Below are 17,934 nucleotides of genomic sequence, written 5' to 3'. Positions count from 1 at the left end.
GTGTGAGTGTGTGCCGCGCGGCCACCTTGCTAACGCTCGCGCAGAATCCCGAGAACGTGCACGCTCGCGCGCGGCCTCAGGGGTCGGGCCCCGGGGCGGGGGCCTGGGGGGGCTAGTTAGGAGACAGAGGCTGAGGGCACCCTGGGCACTGGCCTGCTCCGCGTGGAAACTGACCAGGCGACATGGTACCCACCGAACAATCACGCAAACAGGGACGCCCACTGCAGGGAGCGCCAGCTGCGCAGCCACCTCGCAGCCCGCTGGCTGATTTCCTACGAAACTAAAGAACCTTGTCCGTAGGATCCAGCGACCCACCTTGCTGTTTACCCAAATGAGCGGGAGACGTCTGTCCACGCGAGCGCCCGCGTGTGCGCGTTGGCAGCAGATTCACTTACGTGGCCAAGGCTGGCAAGAGCCGGAGCCCGTCAGCGGGCGGGGTGCGGGGGGCTCACAGTCTGGAGCAGTGGCGTCCCCAGCCGAGCCGGCGCCGGGGCTGGGAGGGCGCTGCGGGGGAAAGCTCTGGGAGGGCTGCGTCCTGCGGGACCCCCGCCTGGCACTCGGTGGGAAAGGCAAGACGTGGAGCCAGCAGGAAGGGGGGAGGTTGTCAGCGCTGCTAACGGGGAGGAGGCGGGAGCGGCGCGGAGGCCGGGCAGAGCCTCGGAGGGAGGGTGCATCCACAGAAGGAGCCGAGCCAATCCCAAAGCGCCTTGGACCCGGGCGAAGACCAGCGTCCCGGGGGCCACCCGCGGCGGAGGCGTCCTTGCGGAGCGGGGCTGACACCCGAGGAGGCGCGGGGCAGAGCACAAGGGGCCATCTCTGCACGCGAGCCTCGCAGGGCTCTGAAAACAACGTTGATTTCAAAGCGCCATGGAGGTTTCGTTACAGAACTCGCTGTAGCAGCAGTTCCCAAGTGGAGAGATTCTCAACAGGAGCGTTAAGGTCCGCGCCCAGAAGCGCATCTCCCCTCCCACCCGACGCCAGGATTCATGCACAACACCTGGCTGGGTGCGCCCGCAGCCGCGCCCTCCTGCAGGAGACGCCACCTCATGAGCCGCGACTGCCAATTTGCCGGGTTTCTCTCCCTCTCAGTGAAACCTGCCGAGTTCAACTGAAAATGAAAGATAAGCCAAAAGTTTCCGGCGCCTTGCAGATGTGCCACCCGTCCGTCGGCAGCGCGCGCCAGTGCCCTGGGAAGACGCTGCTCCTCTGCAGAAGACAGTGGTCCTGCGTTCTGAGGGCCCCGCTCCACGTGCCCGCCCCTCGCTTCCGCCCTGACTGCCGCAGGGAGCAATCAGAGGCCCCGCCGGGAGGCTCTGCTGTGCCCATCACAACTGTCTGCGCTGCTGCGAAAGCCATTGTGAAGGCAGGACTGGACACGGGGCAGGTTTCCTGATCCAGCAGACCGGGTAAAGGAGGAGTCAGGGTCCTCAGTGGTTTTTGCAGGTCTTTTATTGGGGTTCACCAGGCATATGGCAGGCAGGGGTGCTGGGGGGCCAGGAGGCTGGCAGGCCCCCACCCCCCAGCAGGTCTTCACTCTATCTGGGCTCTCCGGTGATCTCTCTCTCTCTCTCTCTCTCTCTCTCTCTCGGCTTCTCTTTAGGCTCCTGCTGGCGTCCCCGTGACGCCGCCCTTAAAAGCCCAGTCTCAGCCCAGGTGAATCCCATCTCCCTAGGCCCACCCCCTAGTCCAGGTGCCGCCCTCAGGCATGCGTTCAGGACAAGGATCCATCATCTATCCTGATGGCGGGAGGGCAGAAAAGCCCGACATTTTCTTTACCCTACAACCATAAAGGGCAGATGTCAGGGGTTCGAAGCCGACACGGTCTGGCTGAGTCCCACACCAGCAGCGGGGCCCCCCAGAGAGCTCCTCCGCGGACGGCAAGGACGGCAGCTGCCCAGGGAGACGCGGCCGTGTGGCCCGGCCGGGTGGAGATGCAGCCGCCGCGGGTGTCAAGGGCCAGTCGGAGGCTGTTACTCCAAAGGGACGCTCCAGAAAGCGCCACATCAGTGTGGAGACGGAACGGCAAGCCTGCGAGGGTCGCCTTCTCCTGCGGCGGTGCCTTTGGAGCCAAGGCTGCCTTCAACACTTTGAATTTGATTTTTAGAACCTGAATTGTGCCCAGCTGGTGCCAATGGGACGGCCCTAGGGACGAGGCTGACCGAGGTCACCGCCAGGCACCCCATCTGGCTTGCTCCCTGTAGGGTAAGGTAAAAGGTATCAGGCTTTCCTGCCCTCCCGCCATCGGGATAGATGAGGGAACCCTGTGATCCTGAATGCAGGCCTGATGGCGGCACCTGGAGTGGGGACACCTGCGCTAGGACTGTGCTTTTTAAGGGCGGCGTCACAGGGACGCCAGCAGAAGCCAAGAAGAAGCAGAAGCCGAAGAGAAGCCGAGAGAGAAGCAGCAGAAGCCGAAAGAGAGGCCGGAGAACCCAGAGTGAAGACCTGCTGGGGGCTGGGAGGCCTGCCAGCCTCCCAGCCCCCCAACACCCCCGCCTGCCATATGCCTGGTGAACCCCAATAAAAGACCTGCAAAAACCACTGAGGACCCTGACTCCTCCTTTACCCGGTCTGCTGGATCAGAAAACCTGCTCAGTGGTCATTCCTGCCCCTACACTCCCCCTGGACGGGAGCGCCACGCGTCCCTGTCGACATTTACCAAAGTCAGAGCCAGCGGCGCTCAGGGGGCTGGAGGGGCGAGCAGAAAGCAGGCCGAGCGATCCGAGCTTCAACAGACCAGAACACACACTGGGAACAGCTCCCCGGGGAAGGTTCTTTCGCTAAGAGCAGGGACAGTGGGTTCTGGGCACAGTCAAGGCAGAGGCCTGTCGGCCGTGCAGACCAAGCCGCAGCCACCACAGGCAGGGCCGAGCGGGGTCCCCGAGCGGGAGACCGCACCCCTTCCCCGGACGCCACGCCTGCCCCAGGGAGGCTCGGGGCCGCAGGCTCAACCGCTCCCCGAGCCCGCCCTCGCCTCCTGGAGAGTGCTCTGTGATGCCCCCCAAGTCTCCTTGTGCCTGTTGTCTTTCAGGCGGCCTCCAAGCCCCATGGACGGCGTCTGCCCGCCCTCTCCCACATGGCCCCAGCGTGGAGCCCGGGGCGCTCAGCCCCAGCGGGGTCGTGGGTGTTCCATCGGCGCAGAGGCTGGCAGGTGTCGTGACGATGCCTGGAGCGAGCTGGGGGGCTCCGGAGCCAGCGGCAGCCCCAGGCCCCGACACCCGCCTCTGTGATACCACCACGAAGGCCGCGGCTGCCCTTGGAAGCCTGGCCGCAGAGACGCCTGCAGAGGCCACCTCTGTCACCTGCACGTGACAGTCCTGGGCGGCCCCAAAGCACACGCGGGAGAAACACTAGCCACGGAACCCAGGGCCGGAGGGTGGGAGACCTAACAGCAGAGGACAGGGAAAATCCTGCTCCTCAAAGCCCTTTCTGGAACAGCGGGATCCTCACGGCCTCACGAGCTCACTGTCGCTCATCCGGCACTTGGCATCGTGGGGCAGGGCTTGTAGTGACTCTACCCCCCAGTTTATTATGAGGGGGTGGGGGGGCTTCTCTCGCTGCTTCTGCTGCACAGGGACAAGGGTCGCCTGTCCCAGGCCCGGCAGCTGCCCGGGAGGGGTGGAGCTGAGTCCCTGCCCACGGCGCCCCTGGTGTGCACTGGGCCGCCTGAGCAGAAGTGTCCCGGGAGCACCCGGCCTCTGCTGCGGCCCCGCGCGCCCGGGACATGGGCGGCAAGAGCTCTGGGAGGCCGGGCGTGGCGCCGCGTGTCCTGGGAGGGGGGAGCAACCAGAAGCCTCCTGAAACAGTCTGGCGGGCAAGCCCCAAGCCACAGACACAAGCCTTCACAACCACCCTCACGTACAGCAGAGCCCGGCAGGCAAGGCAGGAGCGCGCCGCCCCCCTCCCGGGGGAGACCCGACTTCCTTCCGTAACTGCAAATACAGCTGACGGGCCCGTGTAGAGCACAGCCTGGAACAACGCGGCTGCCGGAGGCCCCGGGTGAGTGAAAGCCTCACGCACGCAGCGATGAAACGGAACAAGCATTTTTCTTTCCTACCCCCGCCCTCTCGACGCTGCTCGCGCCGGTTCCAGCAGCAGCGGCCTCTGCCCCGCTCGTCAGAAGCTGTGCTGGGTCCCGGGCCCAGTGTCCCGGCAGCGCTGGGCTGAGCCCCGTCCCCGGAGGACACCCTCTGACACGCTCGCTACGCAGACCTCTCCCGTCAGGCCAGCTCTGACGGAACTTGCGTTGACAGTCAGGTTGACAGTCAGGTTACGTCATTTAAAAACATTTTCCCATCATTGTTTAAACGAGCAGGTTAACTGACATAAAATTTACATAGCAGAGAGTTCATTGTTAAAGTGCAGGATCTCAGTAGCTGTGAATGCAGTAAGGGAGCTGTGCATCCATCATCGTTATCAACATGGTTTCATCCCCCAAGGAAAGCTCATAAAAATGTGTCAACCTAAGTCCAGCAATTAAAAGCGAAGCCTCGTTCTGGTAGGGATGTGGGCGGTGGGGGCCGTGATGTGGAGGAGGCGCAGATGGGAAATCTCTGTGCCGGTCTCTCATTTTTGCTGTGAATCTAAACTTTCATAAAAGAAAATGTCTAAAAGGAAAAGGAAAAAGAAAGGAATTTCACGTACACCAGCTGTCCCCTCCTACTTCCCCGCCTCCAGCCCCTGGCAATCTAGTTTATTTGCTTATTCTAGGCTCTCGGGTGTGTGGCCTTTGGCGTCTGATTTCTTTCATTTAGCAAATTTTCTCGACGCTGTAGTACGAACAGCACGTCGTTCCTTTTCAGAGCTGAGTAGTACTCCGCGGCATGGCCAGGGCACATTCGCTTCTCTGCTTACCAGGTTAGGTCACGTGGGTTGGTCATACTCTCTGGTCACTATCAGGAACGCTACGTGGAGACCCATGGATGGTGTCTGTGTGAACACATCCTAGACCCACATGTAGGAGAGGAATTACCTGGTCATATGGTAATTCCCTGTTTAACTTTTTGGGGAGCTGTTAAGCTTTTTTCAATGCAGGTTACACAATTTGACATCCCTTGTAATAACGGATGAAGGTCCCAGTTTTTCTACATTTTCACCAATTCCTTTTTTTTTTTTTAATAGCTATCCTGATGGGTGTGAAGTAGGATCTCACTGTGGTTTCCACTTGCATTTTCCTGATGACTAACGAGGTTGATAAGCACTTTCCTTACGCTGGCTGGTCATGTGTGTTTCTTTGGAGAAATGTGGGTCAATTCCTTTGCCCATTTTTAAACTGAATTATTTAACACTTTGTTTTGAGTTGGTAACCGTTCTTTACAGAACCTGGTACTAGAGCTTTGATGAGAACCTGCTTTGCAAACATTTCCTCCTGTTCCATAGGTTGTCTTTTCACCTTCTTGACAGTCAGCATCATTTGATGCATCAATTAGATGAAGCTGCTGTCATTTTTCCTTGGCTGCTTGTGCCTTTGGTATCGTGTCTAAGTAACCACTGCCTAATCCAGGGTCATGAAGATCTGCCCTTGCGTTTTCTTCAAGAATTTTATAATATTAACTCATTAAATTTAGGTTGTTGATTCACATTGAATTAGTTTTTGTATATGGTGTGAGTTAGGGGTCCCAAGTGTGCGTGCGTGTGTGTGTGTGTGTGTGTGTGTGTGTGTGTGTGTGTACTGTTTGCTGAAAGTTCTGCTCTCCCATTGAGCAGTCTTGGAATCCATATCAAAGTTCAATTCACCATAGACGTGTGGTTCTGCATCTGACCCCTGATTCTGTTCCACTGAGCTACACGTCGGTATTTATGCTGGTAGCACATGTTCTTATTACTATAGCTTTAGATTATGTTGTAAATTGGGACACATAAGTCCTTGAAATTTCCCTTTGCAAGATTTTGGCTGTTTTGAGTTCCTTGTGAATGTCAGAATCACCTTGCTAATTTCTGCAATAACAGTGATCATGTTTTCATAGACGCTGGGTTGAATCTGTAAAGTGATCTGGGGGTACTGCCATGGTAATATCTCATCCCAGTCCACAAACACTGACTATTCTATTTACTTAGGTCTTTAATTACTTCAATTATATTTTTTATGGCTGTCAGTGTACAAGTCTTATGTTTCTCTTGCTGAATTTATTCCTAAGTATTCTATTCTTTATAGTTTGAGTGGAATATTTTCTATTTTAAGTGGAATCATTTTCTTACTTTAAAATTTGAATGATTAATTTTTGTGTATAAATGTACAGATGATTTTTGGATAGTGAGCTTACACCCTCCAACATTGCTGGACACATTTATTAGGAATCATGGTTGCGTGTGTGTGTGTGTGAGTGTGTGTGAGTGTGTGTATTCCTTTAGATTTTCGATGTACATGATCTGAGGGAGAAGTGTTCACGGCCTCCTTTCCTGCCTGAACCACCCCCGCCGCACCCCGGCCTAACTGCTTTGGCTAGAGCCTCCAACACAAAGTCCCATACAGATGGTGAGAATGGGCACCCTTGTCCTGCTCCTGACTTCTGGGGCGGGGGGCTGCTTTCAGTGTTCACCGCTGAGCGCGATGCCAGCTGTGGGTCTGTCACCGGAGCCCTCTGCACACTGGGGGCTGCTTTCCATTTCCAGCTTGTCGAGGGTTTTATCATGAAAGGATTTTGGATTTTGTGAAATGTTTGTTCTGCATCAGATCGTTTTATCTCCTTATGATGCTTTATTTTCTGCTAATAGGGGCATATTACATTGATTTTTATAGGTCAAACCAAATTTTCCTTCCTGGGCTAATTCCCATTTGGTGTGGGCGTAACCCTTGTCCCTGTCGCCAGGCAGCTTGCTGGTATTTTCTGAGATTTTCGCATCTGTATTCATAAGGATATTGGCCAGCAGCTTTCTGGTACTGTGACATCTGTGCTGAGTTTCGGCTTCCGGGTGAAGAGTACTCTGTATTCCATTTAATTCTTGTGATAACAGTTTAAACACATCATAAATTGCCTGTATTTTTTGTGTCTATGAAAAAAATGTTCACGTGTTTTTCCCACTTTCAAGTTTTACCCTGTATAATCTATTTATTGAGAAGGGGGGCGACTTTTTTTTAGTTCCACTAGTAGGCCCTTAACACAAAGCTAGAATGGCTGAGACAGTCTCACGGGCCCCCGTGGCCGTGGATGTTTTCTGTGGCTGGTCCCACATGGCTGCCTCACAGCAAAACCTTTCTTCTCGCTTTAGTCTCCCGCCTCCTGGGCACTGTGCGATCACCACCGGCTTATAGGCCACTTCACACAGCACCTTCTCCACGACCTTGCTCATCAGGAGTCTATTGCTGGAAGGTTTACCATGCATGTATATTACATATTTTTGCTGCAGATTTTTGTGATTTTTATTCCTTCAGAGATTTGAGTCTGTTTCCTACTGCTTTCATTTCACCAGTAGCACATAATATTCAAATTCAATAGATGTTGCTTTAATAATTTTCTTGATTCATCCTTGACATAAGACCCAGGAATTTCAAGATAGATATAAAATCATTGTACTTATAATGCCACTCTCTTTAAGCTCATGAAGCATGAAAAAGTCATTATGAATTTTAAAATATGCAAGCGTTTCCACCCAGGCCACAATTATGTAAACAATTACAGAAACAAATCCAGCCTATATGCTTCACTGAAAACACATTACATCATTTTGCCATATGGCACAGTGAGAACGGGAACCTGGGAAAATAAGTTACGTAATGGCTGTAGTGTTAGAGGGGCACGCAGGGTGCGGTCATGCCCCCGCGGGCCCCTCCGGCCCGGGCTCAGTACCTGGCGTCAGCAGGATGACGGAGGTGACGATCAAGGAGCAGATGACCAAAATCACCAGCAGCGCGATGGCGATTCCTTTCCAGTTTCTCTGCGGAGGGTTACTCCCCACCAGCTCCTGAAACACACAGAGGAGAAGCCCCGTCAGTAAACACAGCCAGAGACACAGGATTCCTTTATGTCAAGCAGCAGAGAAGGGAGGTTCAGCTCATCGTGAAACAAGACACCTCGTCGCCTTCCTGTCCCGGGGCAAAGCCTTCTCCCAAGACAGCGTCTGATGTCTGTTAGTCCCGGCTTTTGTGCCGGCTTGATGCCTCCCCCCACGAAGGAGTTAGGGCAGGGCACCCCATCTCTCCTGACAGCCGCCATCGACCCCAGGGAATCAAAGCTCAGCATGACGGAGACTCCCAGAGCCAAGTCCTCTCTCCCCACCGTCCACCCACTTCTACTCCGGTCACAAGTCAAACATTCACTCAGTGCTGAGGGCTGGTCTAGCAGCCATCCTGTGTGCCAGGCACCATCCCAGGCATCCTCAGCGCCTGGCTCGGGGTGGGACTGCCCGGGTATGTCTTCACGGGGACTCTCCCGTCCTTATTCTAGGGCTCAGTTCCCCAGACACCCACTTCCTCCGTGGCAGGGGCTGGGTGGGGGGTCTGGAACACCGCTAAGGGCCTGGAGGTGCATGAACACAGGACTAATCAGGCAGATGGGCCGCTGAGACCAAGCTCAGTTCCTTTCAAACTAGGGTGAGCATGTATCCTACGCTCCAGATTGGGGTCCCTTTGCGGATAAAGGACGTGATAATGATGACTGATCACAAGCAATAAATATGTTGGGTTATTATCAATTATGCGTGAGTAACTGGACTCGTCCCACTGCTGCCCCCACCCCTGCAAGCCACAGCCCCCCGGCTTTTGTGCCCACCCAGGGCCGCTGTCAGCCCCAAGTCAAGGGAGGGGCCTGAGGGGCCTCGAGTCGGCCGCGACACAGACACCTTGTCGGGCTGCGCGTTGCCCGGCACTATGAGACGCTACAGATCCAAGCCCAGCTCCCCTTGACCTGCAGTGGCCAGTAATTAGCATTTAACATCCAGACACTTCATGTTGGCTCCTTGGCCATCAAATTAAGAAAAATTTCGAGGGTCATTACAGCCTGAGCAGGAAAGAATTCTGTAGTTGTAAATTTCTGCCAGTTTCCTTATTTGCTATGCAGAATCTATCTGTTAAAATGGATTGTTAGGATGAAAAAATGAGACTAAGCAGAAGCTACAATCACGAGAGCGGCACGGGCCCGGCTCGCTGCCCCAGGACAGGCCTCCCGTGTGGGGAGCCAACAGGGCCAGGGAGGGCCCGGCTGACTCCGCAGCCCTTGGCCCCGACCGGTCACCAAGCACGGCCGTCCTCCCTGCGAACAGCGTGGGCTCGCAGTGGGCAGCCCGTCTCACCAATCTCACATCCTGGGGCATTTCTCAGAGGCCGCAGGCATGAGACCCCAGGGTAACCCCAGAAAACAACTGTCTTAATACTCCAGACCAAGTCTTACTCGAGATGCAGAAGGACAAATGCCGCTCCCTTCATCAGCCCACACAGGGCTGGCTTTTGAATCTTGCTTCAAAGAAGAAGACTCTAGAATTCTAATTTTTTAGAAATGCATCTGCTAGATGCCCTGGCCGAAGCTTACATGAGGACAACAAGCCAGACACCTCGGCCTCTGCTCTGCGTGGGCCCTGGCCAGCTGGGCGTCCCGCCCGCGAGGGGGCGGGGTGTGTGCGTGAAGGGAACGTGGGAACAAGGTCCTCTGACACCCCAGGCCCCATCCCGGCCACGCACACCGCATGGCGTCCAGGGATGGACATTGCCAGGGAGAGTGACTTGGGCGTGTGTCCAGGAGGTGAGGCTGAGGGGAGAGCTGGGCTCAGGGCCGGTGCTGGGCGCCTGCGCCGGATGGACCACGGGGAGAGGCTGCTCCGGCGCCAGGAGGAAACTGGCAGCGGCGCGAGCAGGTGCCCGGGAGCCTCGGGATGTCTGCACGAGTCCAGCCTGACGGCCGGGCCAGGGTCCGGGGGCGGGGTCCGGGGGAGGTCTGGGGGGTTCCAGGGCGGGGTCCGGCGCAGCGACCCCCGCAGGAGAGCCGGGCACCCCGAGCCGAGGCCGAGGGCACGCGGGGCCAGCTGTCTCCGCCGGCCGCACCCAGCGCAGAGCCCCCCCCAGCCAGGCTGCAGAACCCCATTTTCACCTGCCCGAGGTTATTTTCCAGAGAGCAGGTGGCTTCCCTGAGGATACAAACAATAACGTGGTAATAACAGGAAGCAGGAAAAAACTGTGAATAATGTCGCCAATGCAAGTAAACAAAGATTTTCATTTTTCTTCACTTCTGGTCCTTCCCACCTGAGCAGCCTTTACAGGGCACCGGGCACCTGGGGGCCCCCGGGGGCACCTGGAGCAGAGCCCCGCGCTCCCTGAGCCTCTTTGGCATCCAGAGCTCCCTCCCGGCCCCTCTTCCCCAGGCGAGAGTGCCTTCCACACCCCTGCAGGGTGGCCCCCACCCAAGCCTACACTGCGCCCCACTCTCGGCTCCCCACTGCAGCCTCCCCCTGCGTGTCCTGTACCCTGCGGCCCTGCTCGCTGTCTCTGTCCCCGACCACCTGTCTTCCCCACAGCAGCCGAGGCCCTTTCGTTGTCCGCTGTCAGCTAAAGCAGCACCTCTGGGTCCGGAGCCCCAGCTCTCCCAGGCGGGGGTCACTCTCCCTTCATCGGGGCGCCCTGTGGGTGCTTTTCTGTAGCCCTCTTACATCATCAAGTACTTAAGGCCTGTCCCCAGCTGTGCCACTTCAGGAGTGTTGTGGAGACACATTTGTGCCCCTGATACCTGGTATAAAGCTGGACACGCGGTCCCCAGGGGACACACAGCCCTCAGGTGACACGCGGTCCCCAGGGGACATGCGGCCCTCGGGGAGAGAGCTGAATGGGCGAGTGACTGTGGGCGCCTCGGGAGAAGCACCTCGCTGTCTGCTGGCACATCTGGCAGGGGGCAAGGGCTGGTTGATGCCAAAAGCAAAGAGTCAGCCCAAGCCCAGCTGCAGCAACATGCCAGAAATAGCCCCGGGCCTGGAGGACGTGATAGGAGCTGACACCCGCCCTGGCAGCCCGGCCCTGTCACCTCGGTGTTGCTCACACTTATTTTTAACTGTGGCAAAAAAGAAAACAAACAAGAACTAAAACCAAACTCAATCTTTCCCTAGGTTGTTCGGCTGTTTTAAATATAAAATCCACCTTGCGGAACGCCGGTGTCTGAGCCACCGTGGCTGCAGCCTCGGGTTCTTGCGCTGGTCGTACAGTTGAAATGGAGAAACAAGGCACCCCGACAGTGAGAGCCCACAGGCTCTGTGAGCTGGTAGGAGCGTGCACCTCTCCCGGCACCTCACCCTGTGCCAGGCGAGGCCTCTGCCCCTCCGAAGCAGGCGACGCAGTCCCGGACGTACACCCCGACGCGCGCAGTCCCGCCTGGACGGGCGCACGGCCACGTGACTGCTTCAGGGAGGTAGACACAGCCCCTGCCCGCAGCCGGGGCCAGGGCGGGCGCGCCGCGGAGGGGAGGTGACTCTGCAGGAAGCCCCAGCCCGCCTGGAGCCGCTCCGCTGGCGAGGGGCAGAGTTGGGGGCTGCAAGGGCAGAGGGTGAGGCGGGGGCAGGGCCATGACAGCAAAGGTCCAGGCTTGGCAGTCACGACGGGGACAGCTGGCAATTTCGCGTTTTATTTCCCTCTGCTAAGCGGAGGGGTCAGCCAGATGGCCGCTCACCGGGCGGAGCCAGGCCGTCCAACCGCGCTCTGGAGCTGCCGCGTCTGAGCCCCGCGCTTGTCGCCGGCAGCTCCCACAGGCCTGTTAGGAACAGAGGGCCGCTGGCGACCCACGCCAAAGCCGCTGTCACGGCACACGGCGGACGCAGCTCCAGAGCCTGCGCCCAGAAGGACTCCAGAGGCCGGGCCAGAATCCGGGCTGGATGGGACCTGAGCTGGTGCTGCCTGGGCCTGCGACAGGGGGCCAGGCACCCCGTCTCTCAGCTGAGGCTGCCGCTGGCCTGCTGTCCGGGTCTCCGTGCCCTCGGGGTCTGGCTGGCAGTGCGGGTCAGGGGTGATGGCTGAGCAGCCGGTTGCAAGGCTGAGGCGGAAGGTGGGGTGCGGGCAGAACTTAGCCTTCAAACAACTTCCCTTGATTTCATTAATTTATTAAATTTGGGTGACAGAGCCTACTTCCGGGGAGTGGCAGTTAATGATAAATCTTTACTAGATGAGGCGTGATGCCCCCAGAACCCCCCAATCCTCCCCCCATGGCCCCTTCCTCATGTTTGCTGCACAGCCCCCCCCGGGCCGGCTCTCGCCAGCTACCTGCCCTCCACCTGTGGACTGAGCTGGGGCCACGCGCCTCTTCTGCTAAGAATTCGGGGACTTCTGAAGTTGGCTATGTAAGTACCGTGACCCCCCATCACTGCCTGGGGGCAGCCCCGAGCCTCGCCCACCACCAGCCCTTTCAGGGCCGCGGGAGCTGCCTGCAGAGAGCCCCCGCGCCGCCGTTCCCCTTAAAAACATTTTAAAAACCCAGGCAAATTACTGACCATATTTATATATTTAAAAAAATTTATTACTTTTCCCCTGCAGACAGCAGCACTCAGATTATCTTAGGCTCCGCGGCCTCATTTCGCGGCCGACAGCGGCTTTCAGAAGACGAAGCCGACGGGCGGACCCTCCTGCTCTCGGAGCTCGGCCTCCCGGGGTCCACTCGAGCCTCCGGCCGCCAGAGGCCACCGCACGTGGCCTGGTCCCGGGAGCGGCGTCAGCCTCCGGCCGGTGCCCAGCAGCCCCTCCGCGGGTGGCGGCGCCGGCGAGCTGGGGGCCGAGTGAGCGCCCGCGGCTGCCCGCTGCGCGACCGGCGCCTTCCGGCCCTGCTGGCCGGTGACAGGCCTGGCGCAGGCCCCGGGCCCGCGGGCGCTCTCGAGACTGGCAGTTTTCTGGCACGCTCGGCTCATCACTTCCCAATGTCAAAGCCCCCGCAGGCGCTTAATAAATATGAAGTCGCTGACGCGTCTCAGAGGCAAGAACTACCCGCAATTTAATAAGAGACGGAGAAAATTTGGCTCCTTTTTGGGGAAGGGCCTGCCGAGCGGATGCCATCACCCTCCGGCCTGGAGGGGGCCCAGCCCCCGCCGCCCCACACCCCGGGTTCCACGGGGGCCCTCCCTGCGCCGCCTCCGCCGCGGTGACTGGCCGCGCTGGGCCGAGGGCTGCTCAGGATCTCAGGCTGGGATTCAGATCTTCCAGCGTATTCCTGCCTGCTGTCGGGGAAGGGGAACGGGGGGCTTCTCCAGATGGCGCGCACCCAGGAGGCGCAATGGGGCTCTCGAGCCGGGCCGCGTGGGTGGGAGAGGCCGGGCAGAGTCCCGGCTCCCTGCAGCGCCCGCTCCTGCAGAGGCCCGGCCGGCCGCCCCACGCTGGGAGGCCGCCTGCTACTCCCGCCATGTTGCCCTCCGGGCGCCTTTGGCTGCTTTCCGCGGGTTTCCGGGGGACAAGGCAGCGGAGCCCCTCGCCCGCTGGCTGTGGAGCCCGTGCCCGGGTCTGCCTGGCCCGGTGCCACCCCAGCCGTGACGTGCCCGCCTACACTTGAGCCAGATGAAAACGTGAATGATTTGCCTGGCTCTCATTTCAGTCACTAATTTGCTGGTTCAGGTCAGTGTCCCGAGAGGCCCCGCTTCTCCGCCAGCGCAGGCCGCCGTGCTTCCCGCGAAACGGAGTGAAATCCGGCACTTTCCCAGCGACCGCGGGAGCTGCACTGGCACGTCTGTCGGCCTCAGAGCGGGGGTCCCCGCGACAGCAGCGTCCCCACCAGGCCAGAGCAGGGGCCAGCCCGGAGGGCGCTGGGGGCCGGGGTCGGGGGGCGTCCCCCAGTGTTCACTGCTGTGGGCACCGAATCATTCCAACAAAGCTCTCGAATAAACTAACATGCCTCGAGTGGGAGCCACTCAAGACCCGTGTACTGGCTATTTCTGTAATAAAGTGCTCTAGTGCCAGCGTCTGCGCGTGGGTCAGCCTAGCGGGGAGATGTAACGCAGCCACAGGCCCAGCCACCCCTTAGTTGCTTCTGCACTCAAGCCGCCCCCCCCCGCACCCCATAACCTCTGCAGGTCTGGACGTCAAGGCTTGATGTCCGGGAGGGGCCCTCTTTGGCTGCCCACAGCGGGTCGCTGCAGGCCCAGATGGTGTGGAGGGAGAAGCAGTGGCCAGGGCGGGACGGGGCCACCCACGGCATGACCAACGGGAAAGGGTCAGACATCAAAGCGTGACCGACGAATAATTCTACTTCCGTAACGTCCAACAGAGGGAAGCGCTATGCCAGGGCAGGCTCACACGTGTCTGTGAATCCCAGCAAGAAAGGGATTCCCATCAGACCCGGCCGCAGCGGACGCTGGAGGGGGACAGGCGTCACGGGGGCGGGGGGACAGGCGTCAGGGGGGAGCCAGGCGAGGACTGGGCTCGGGGCCGCAGCCCCTGCTTTCCTGAGCGGTGGGAGGCCAGGCCAGCCCGGTCACCGGCACAGAGACGCGCTCGGCCGGCGCAGAGGGAAGGCAGAGAAGGCGGGGCCTGCCCAGGGCCTTTTGCGGGGGCTGCCTGTCCAGCGGGCTCCCTGACGCCAGGGGAGTGCCTGGGGGGACCGGGCTGCCCACGTCTCCCTCCAGGCCTTCGACCGTGTCCAATCAGGGCACCATGGACTCAAACACCCTAAAAACTAAGCATCACAAAGCAACTATTAATATTATTGGGAGAAAATAAGCCACACGAACCTGACCGCAGGGCGTCCCATTTCATCGCTCCAGTCTATCGTCTAAATGTATTTTCCTGCTAATATTTATTCACCGTGAAAAACTCTGACATAAATTTCTTTTATGTATCACGGGCCATTTGCTGTAAGTAGAAGGTAGCAACAAATTACAAAATCAATGGTGCATACATCTCGGATGAAGCCGCTTTCTAATCACTGTATTTCCAGATTTCGGGGCCGCTCGCGACTCTGAGAACGAGCTTTAAGCAACGTGCAGCCACGGACGCTCCGTCGGTCTCTCGGCCCCGCGCCCCGGCTCCCTGCTTTGCCCAGCGCCGGCCGCTCTTCCCATAAAGGTGCTAGAAGCAGGGGCACAAGACCTGGCCCCGGAACCCGACGTGGGCCAGGGGGCCGCCCTGCGTGGCCCCCACTCCCGGAGCTGGCCCTGGAGCTGCGGGGGCGCAGCGACCCCCTGGAGAAGCGGGGGCCGTCACGCCGGGGCAGCCGGGGGAGGAGCGACGCGCGAGCTGACCTTGTCCTCGCCTCCTCCGGTGACCCCAGCTCTCCCCACTGCTCTCGCAGACAGCTAACCCCGCCCCTTGGGGTTCAGTTCTGCCCCCTCTGGAATAACGTGAGCCTGGACAGCCAGGACTGTGAGGACGCAGGAGCCGTCGCAGCGTGGACGCGGCGCTGGTCGAAAGTGGGCAAGATGCGCAGACACAGACCGCACAGCCGTGCCGCGCCCTGGCGGGGCAGACAAGCGCTTGGGTTGGAGGCGCTGACACCTGAGGAAGCCCCGAGGGTGCAGCGCGCACCCGGGACCCACAGCGGGCGGAAGCCGAGGGGGCAGCCCACAGCTGAGGCGCAGAAGTGGGAGGCAGCGCAGGCTCCAGGTGCGGGGGCCGTGACCCACAGACCCCGACCCCAGAGACCCGCGACCTCCCGGGGAAGCAGAAGCAGCCGGGGCCGCTCCAGAGCGGGGCGCAGCAAGCACCACCTCGTGCTGCGGCCCAGGGGTGATGCGGGGTCCCCAGGAGGGCGGCGGGGGCAATGGTGGCCTTGGGCAGCTCTGCACCCTCGCGGGCCCCAAAGTGTTTCTGCCTGAAACTGGCAAAGCAAAGCTGCACTTCAAGTGCCCAATTTCCGCTTCCTGGAACAGGCAGGGAAGTTGGTACCTAAACTAAACTCAGATGGTTTCAATTTATCAGCCCAGTTTAAGTCATTATTTTATAGCTCCATGTCTTTAAACATTGTTGTTAATAAAATGTGCCGACTGCTTTATTACTGTTTTAGGTAAAATTGATTTGAAAAAATAACCGCAGGTTGTGGCCTCCTGACCCTGGACGCTCGGGGGACGGTCGATCCCTTCCCAGAGTAGGTACGAGGGGAGGGGACCTGTGGGGCCTGCAGGGAGCAAGCGCCATGATTATTTTGTTAGAAAACTGGACCTATGAGTATGTGTCAAGGCAATTTGTCTGCTTATCTGAAGAAAACTGGGCCAGGCCTGAACGTAGCTGCTGCCCGGCAAACCTCTGGACCAACGAGGGACAGTTGTCTGGTCGCCGGGACAGAAGGAGACGAGGCATGACAGGAGGGACGGCATCACTCGCCTTCACGTCTTTCTCAGACGGCGCCACGGAAGCAGCGTCAGAACCCTGGGCTGTTAACATGCAGATTCCCGGGCCCATGAGCCCCACTGGACCGAGGTGTCGGGGGAGCAGCCCGCAGGGCAGCTGCAGAGAGAGCTCCCTTTGCCACCTGCCAGGTGAGGTGCAGACGACCAGGGTGTGGTGTCCCTTCAGGCTGGCGGCGGGTAAGGGACTGGGGGATGGAGCTGCACCCCGGGGCAGACTCTGGGGGAAGTGGAAGGTCCTGGGGTTCTGGGCCAGATGCTCTTTGGGGTCATCGCCTGGGGGACAGGCTGCGAACTCGGGGATTCTCTCCAGCGGTCACATGCATGTTCCTCTGGGTCTCTTGCAGGAGCGAGGTGCGAAACAGGGAACACCGTGAATACATAAAAATTTAAGGCAATTTTCTGTCTCTTAAGCCAGTGGTTCCAGCCTATTTTTGACTTTTGAAAGTGACGTTACAAGAACACTGAGATATTTTATGAAATTCTGTAGAGAATTCACACTGCCCCATTCTCAACAAAAATCTCGCAGCAGAAATCATGCCAAATTCTTATCAGCCTCGTATCTGCCAAGTCACTCTTACCTGAGTCCCACAGCGGGAAACACCGCTACCCGACCATCAGGCCTCCTCACAGGAGGTTGCTTGGCGGTCGTGCTAATACGGAGCACGAAGTGCTGATGACGTGGTTGTCAGGAGACGCTGCTGACAGCTCCGCGGGCTCACCTCAGGTCTGCTCTGTAAGTGTTCTGTTGGTTTAGTCTTGGGAAGACGACGCAAACCAGCCGTTTAAGTGTTTGCTTTTCTTTTTTTTTTTTTTTATTTATTTATTTGTTTGTTTGTTTATTTTATTTATTTATACAAGCACTGGGTACAGTCAGAAGCGCGGGAGGGTGAGAGAATTCACCAGAGCCAGAGCGGGAGCAGAGCAGGCAGAAGGACCGAAGTACACTGCTGAGGGGAGCAGCGGGCGGCAGGAGAGGTCTGCGCACCATGTGGGACCCTCCTCCGGTGGCCGGGGAGCAGCTGGGGTTTGAACCGGCGCTGCAGAGGCTGCAGTCGGCTTCGAAACCCAGTGCTCAACTGCTGCGCCACCGGGGAGGCCCAAGTGTTTGCTTTTCACAATTACTAGCCCCTCCCCCTACGCCCTGTAAGGCAGACAATGAGAGTCCGGGGCCTGCAGACGCTGCCCGTGGTCCTGACATCACAGACGCAGCGCGGAGGCGAGCCTGCGCCGGCAGGTGCTGTCCACGGTGACGCGGCGACCCCGGTTTCCCAGCAGGCTTCCGTCTGAGGGCTCCTCTGGCTACACCTGCCCAGCACCCTCCACTGAGACCCAACGAGCAACCCAGAGGGCAATGAGAGTTCTGGCCCAGCGGGCTAGTCCCCAAGGCCATCCCGCTGCCATGTAGCCAGGAGGGCAGCGAGACACGCCAACAGAACCGGAGCTAAGCTGGGAGCTACGTTTAAAAAGTAATGACCCTGTTGCGAGTTTGGCTCTGGGAAGGCCCGCCTGCCTGGTGAAGCTCGCCCGCTGCGTCACACAGAGCGCCAAGCCTTCCCGGTGCGGACGCGCAGCGGGCGGTGGGGCGTCTCCCAAAGGCCAGGCTCCGGGGAGGCTGGTGTGGACGACCGCCGCCTCCACCCGCAGAATCAGCCCCAGGCCTGCACGGCCTCTGTCCCATGCCAGCCTGCTGCTGCGCCTGTGCCA

General features: G+C 58.8%; 1 protein-coding gene across 3 annotated transcripts in view; it reads right to left on the bottom strand.

Moving 5' to 3' along the window:
* The window catches only part of DPP6 (dipeptidyl peptidase like 6), a 400,214-nt gene that overhangs the window by 137,565 nt on the left and 244,715 nt on the right, over positions 1-17,934 (bottom strand). For all 3 annotated transcript variants that reach the window (XM_054692782.1, XM_037516312.2, XM_037516322.2), the window contains exon 2: positions 7,788-7,902. In XM_054692782.1, the coding sequence (XP_054548757.1) occupies positions 7,788-7,902 (115 nt within the window). The remainder of the gene's footprint in view (positions 1-7,787; positions 7,903-17,934) is intronic.

Source organism: Talpa occidentalis, unplaced genomic scaffold, assembly GCF_014898055.3.
Source record: "Talpa occidentalis isolate TD23 unplaced genomic scaffold, MPIMG_talOcc4v2.1, whole genome shotgun sequence".
Classification (NCBI taxonomy): Eukaryota; Metazoa; Chordata; class Mammalia; order Eulipotyphla; family Talpidae; genus Talpa; species Talpa occidentalis.
The sequence above is the reverse complement of the archived record's forward strand: the minus strand, read 5'-3'. Positions and strand labels throughout refer to the sequence as shown.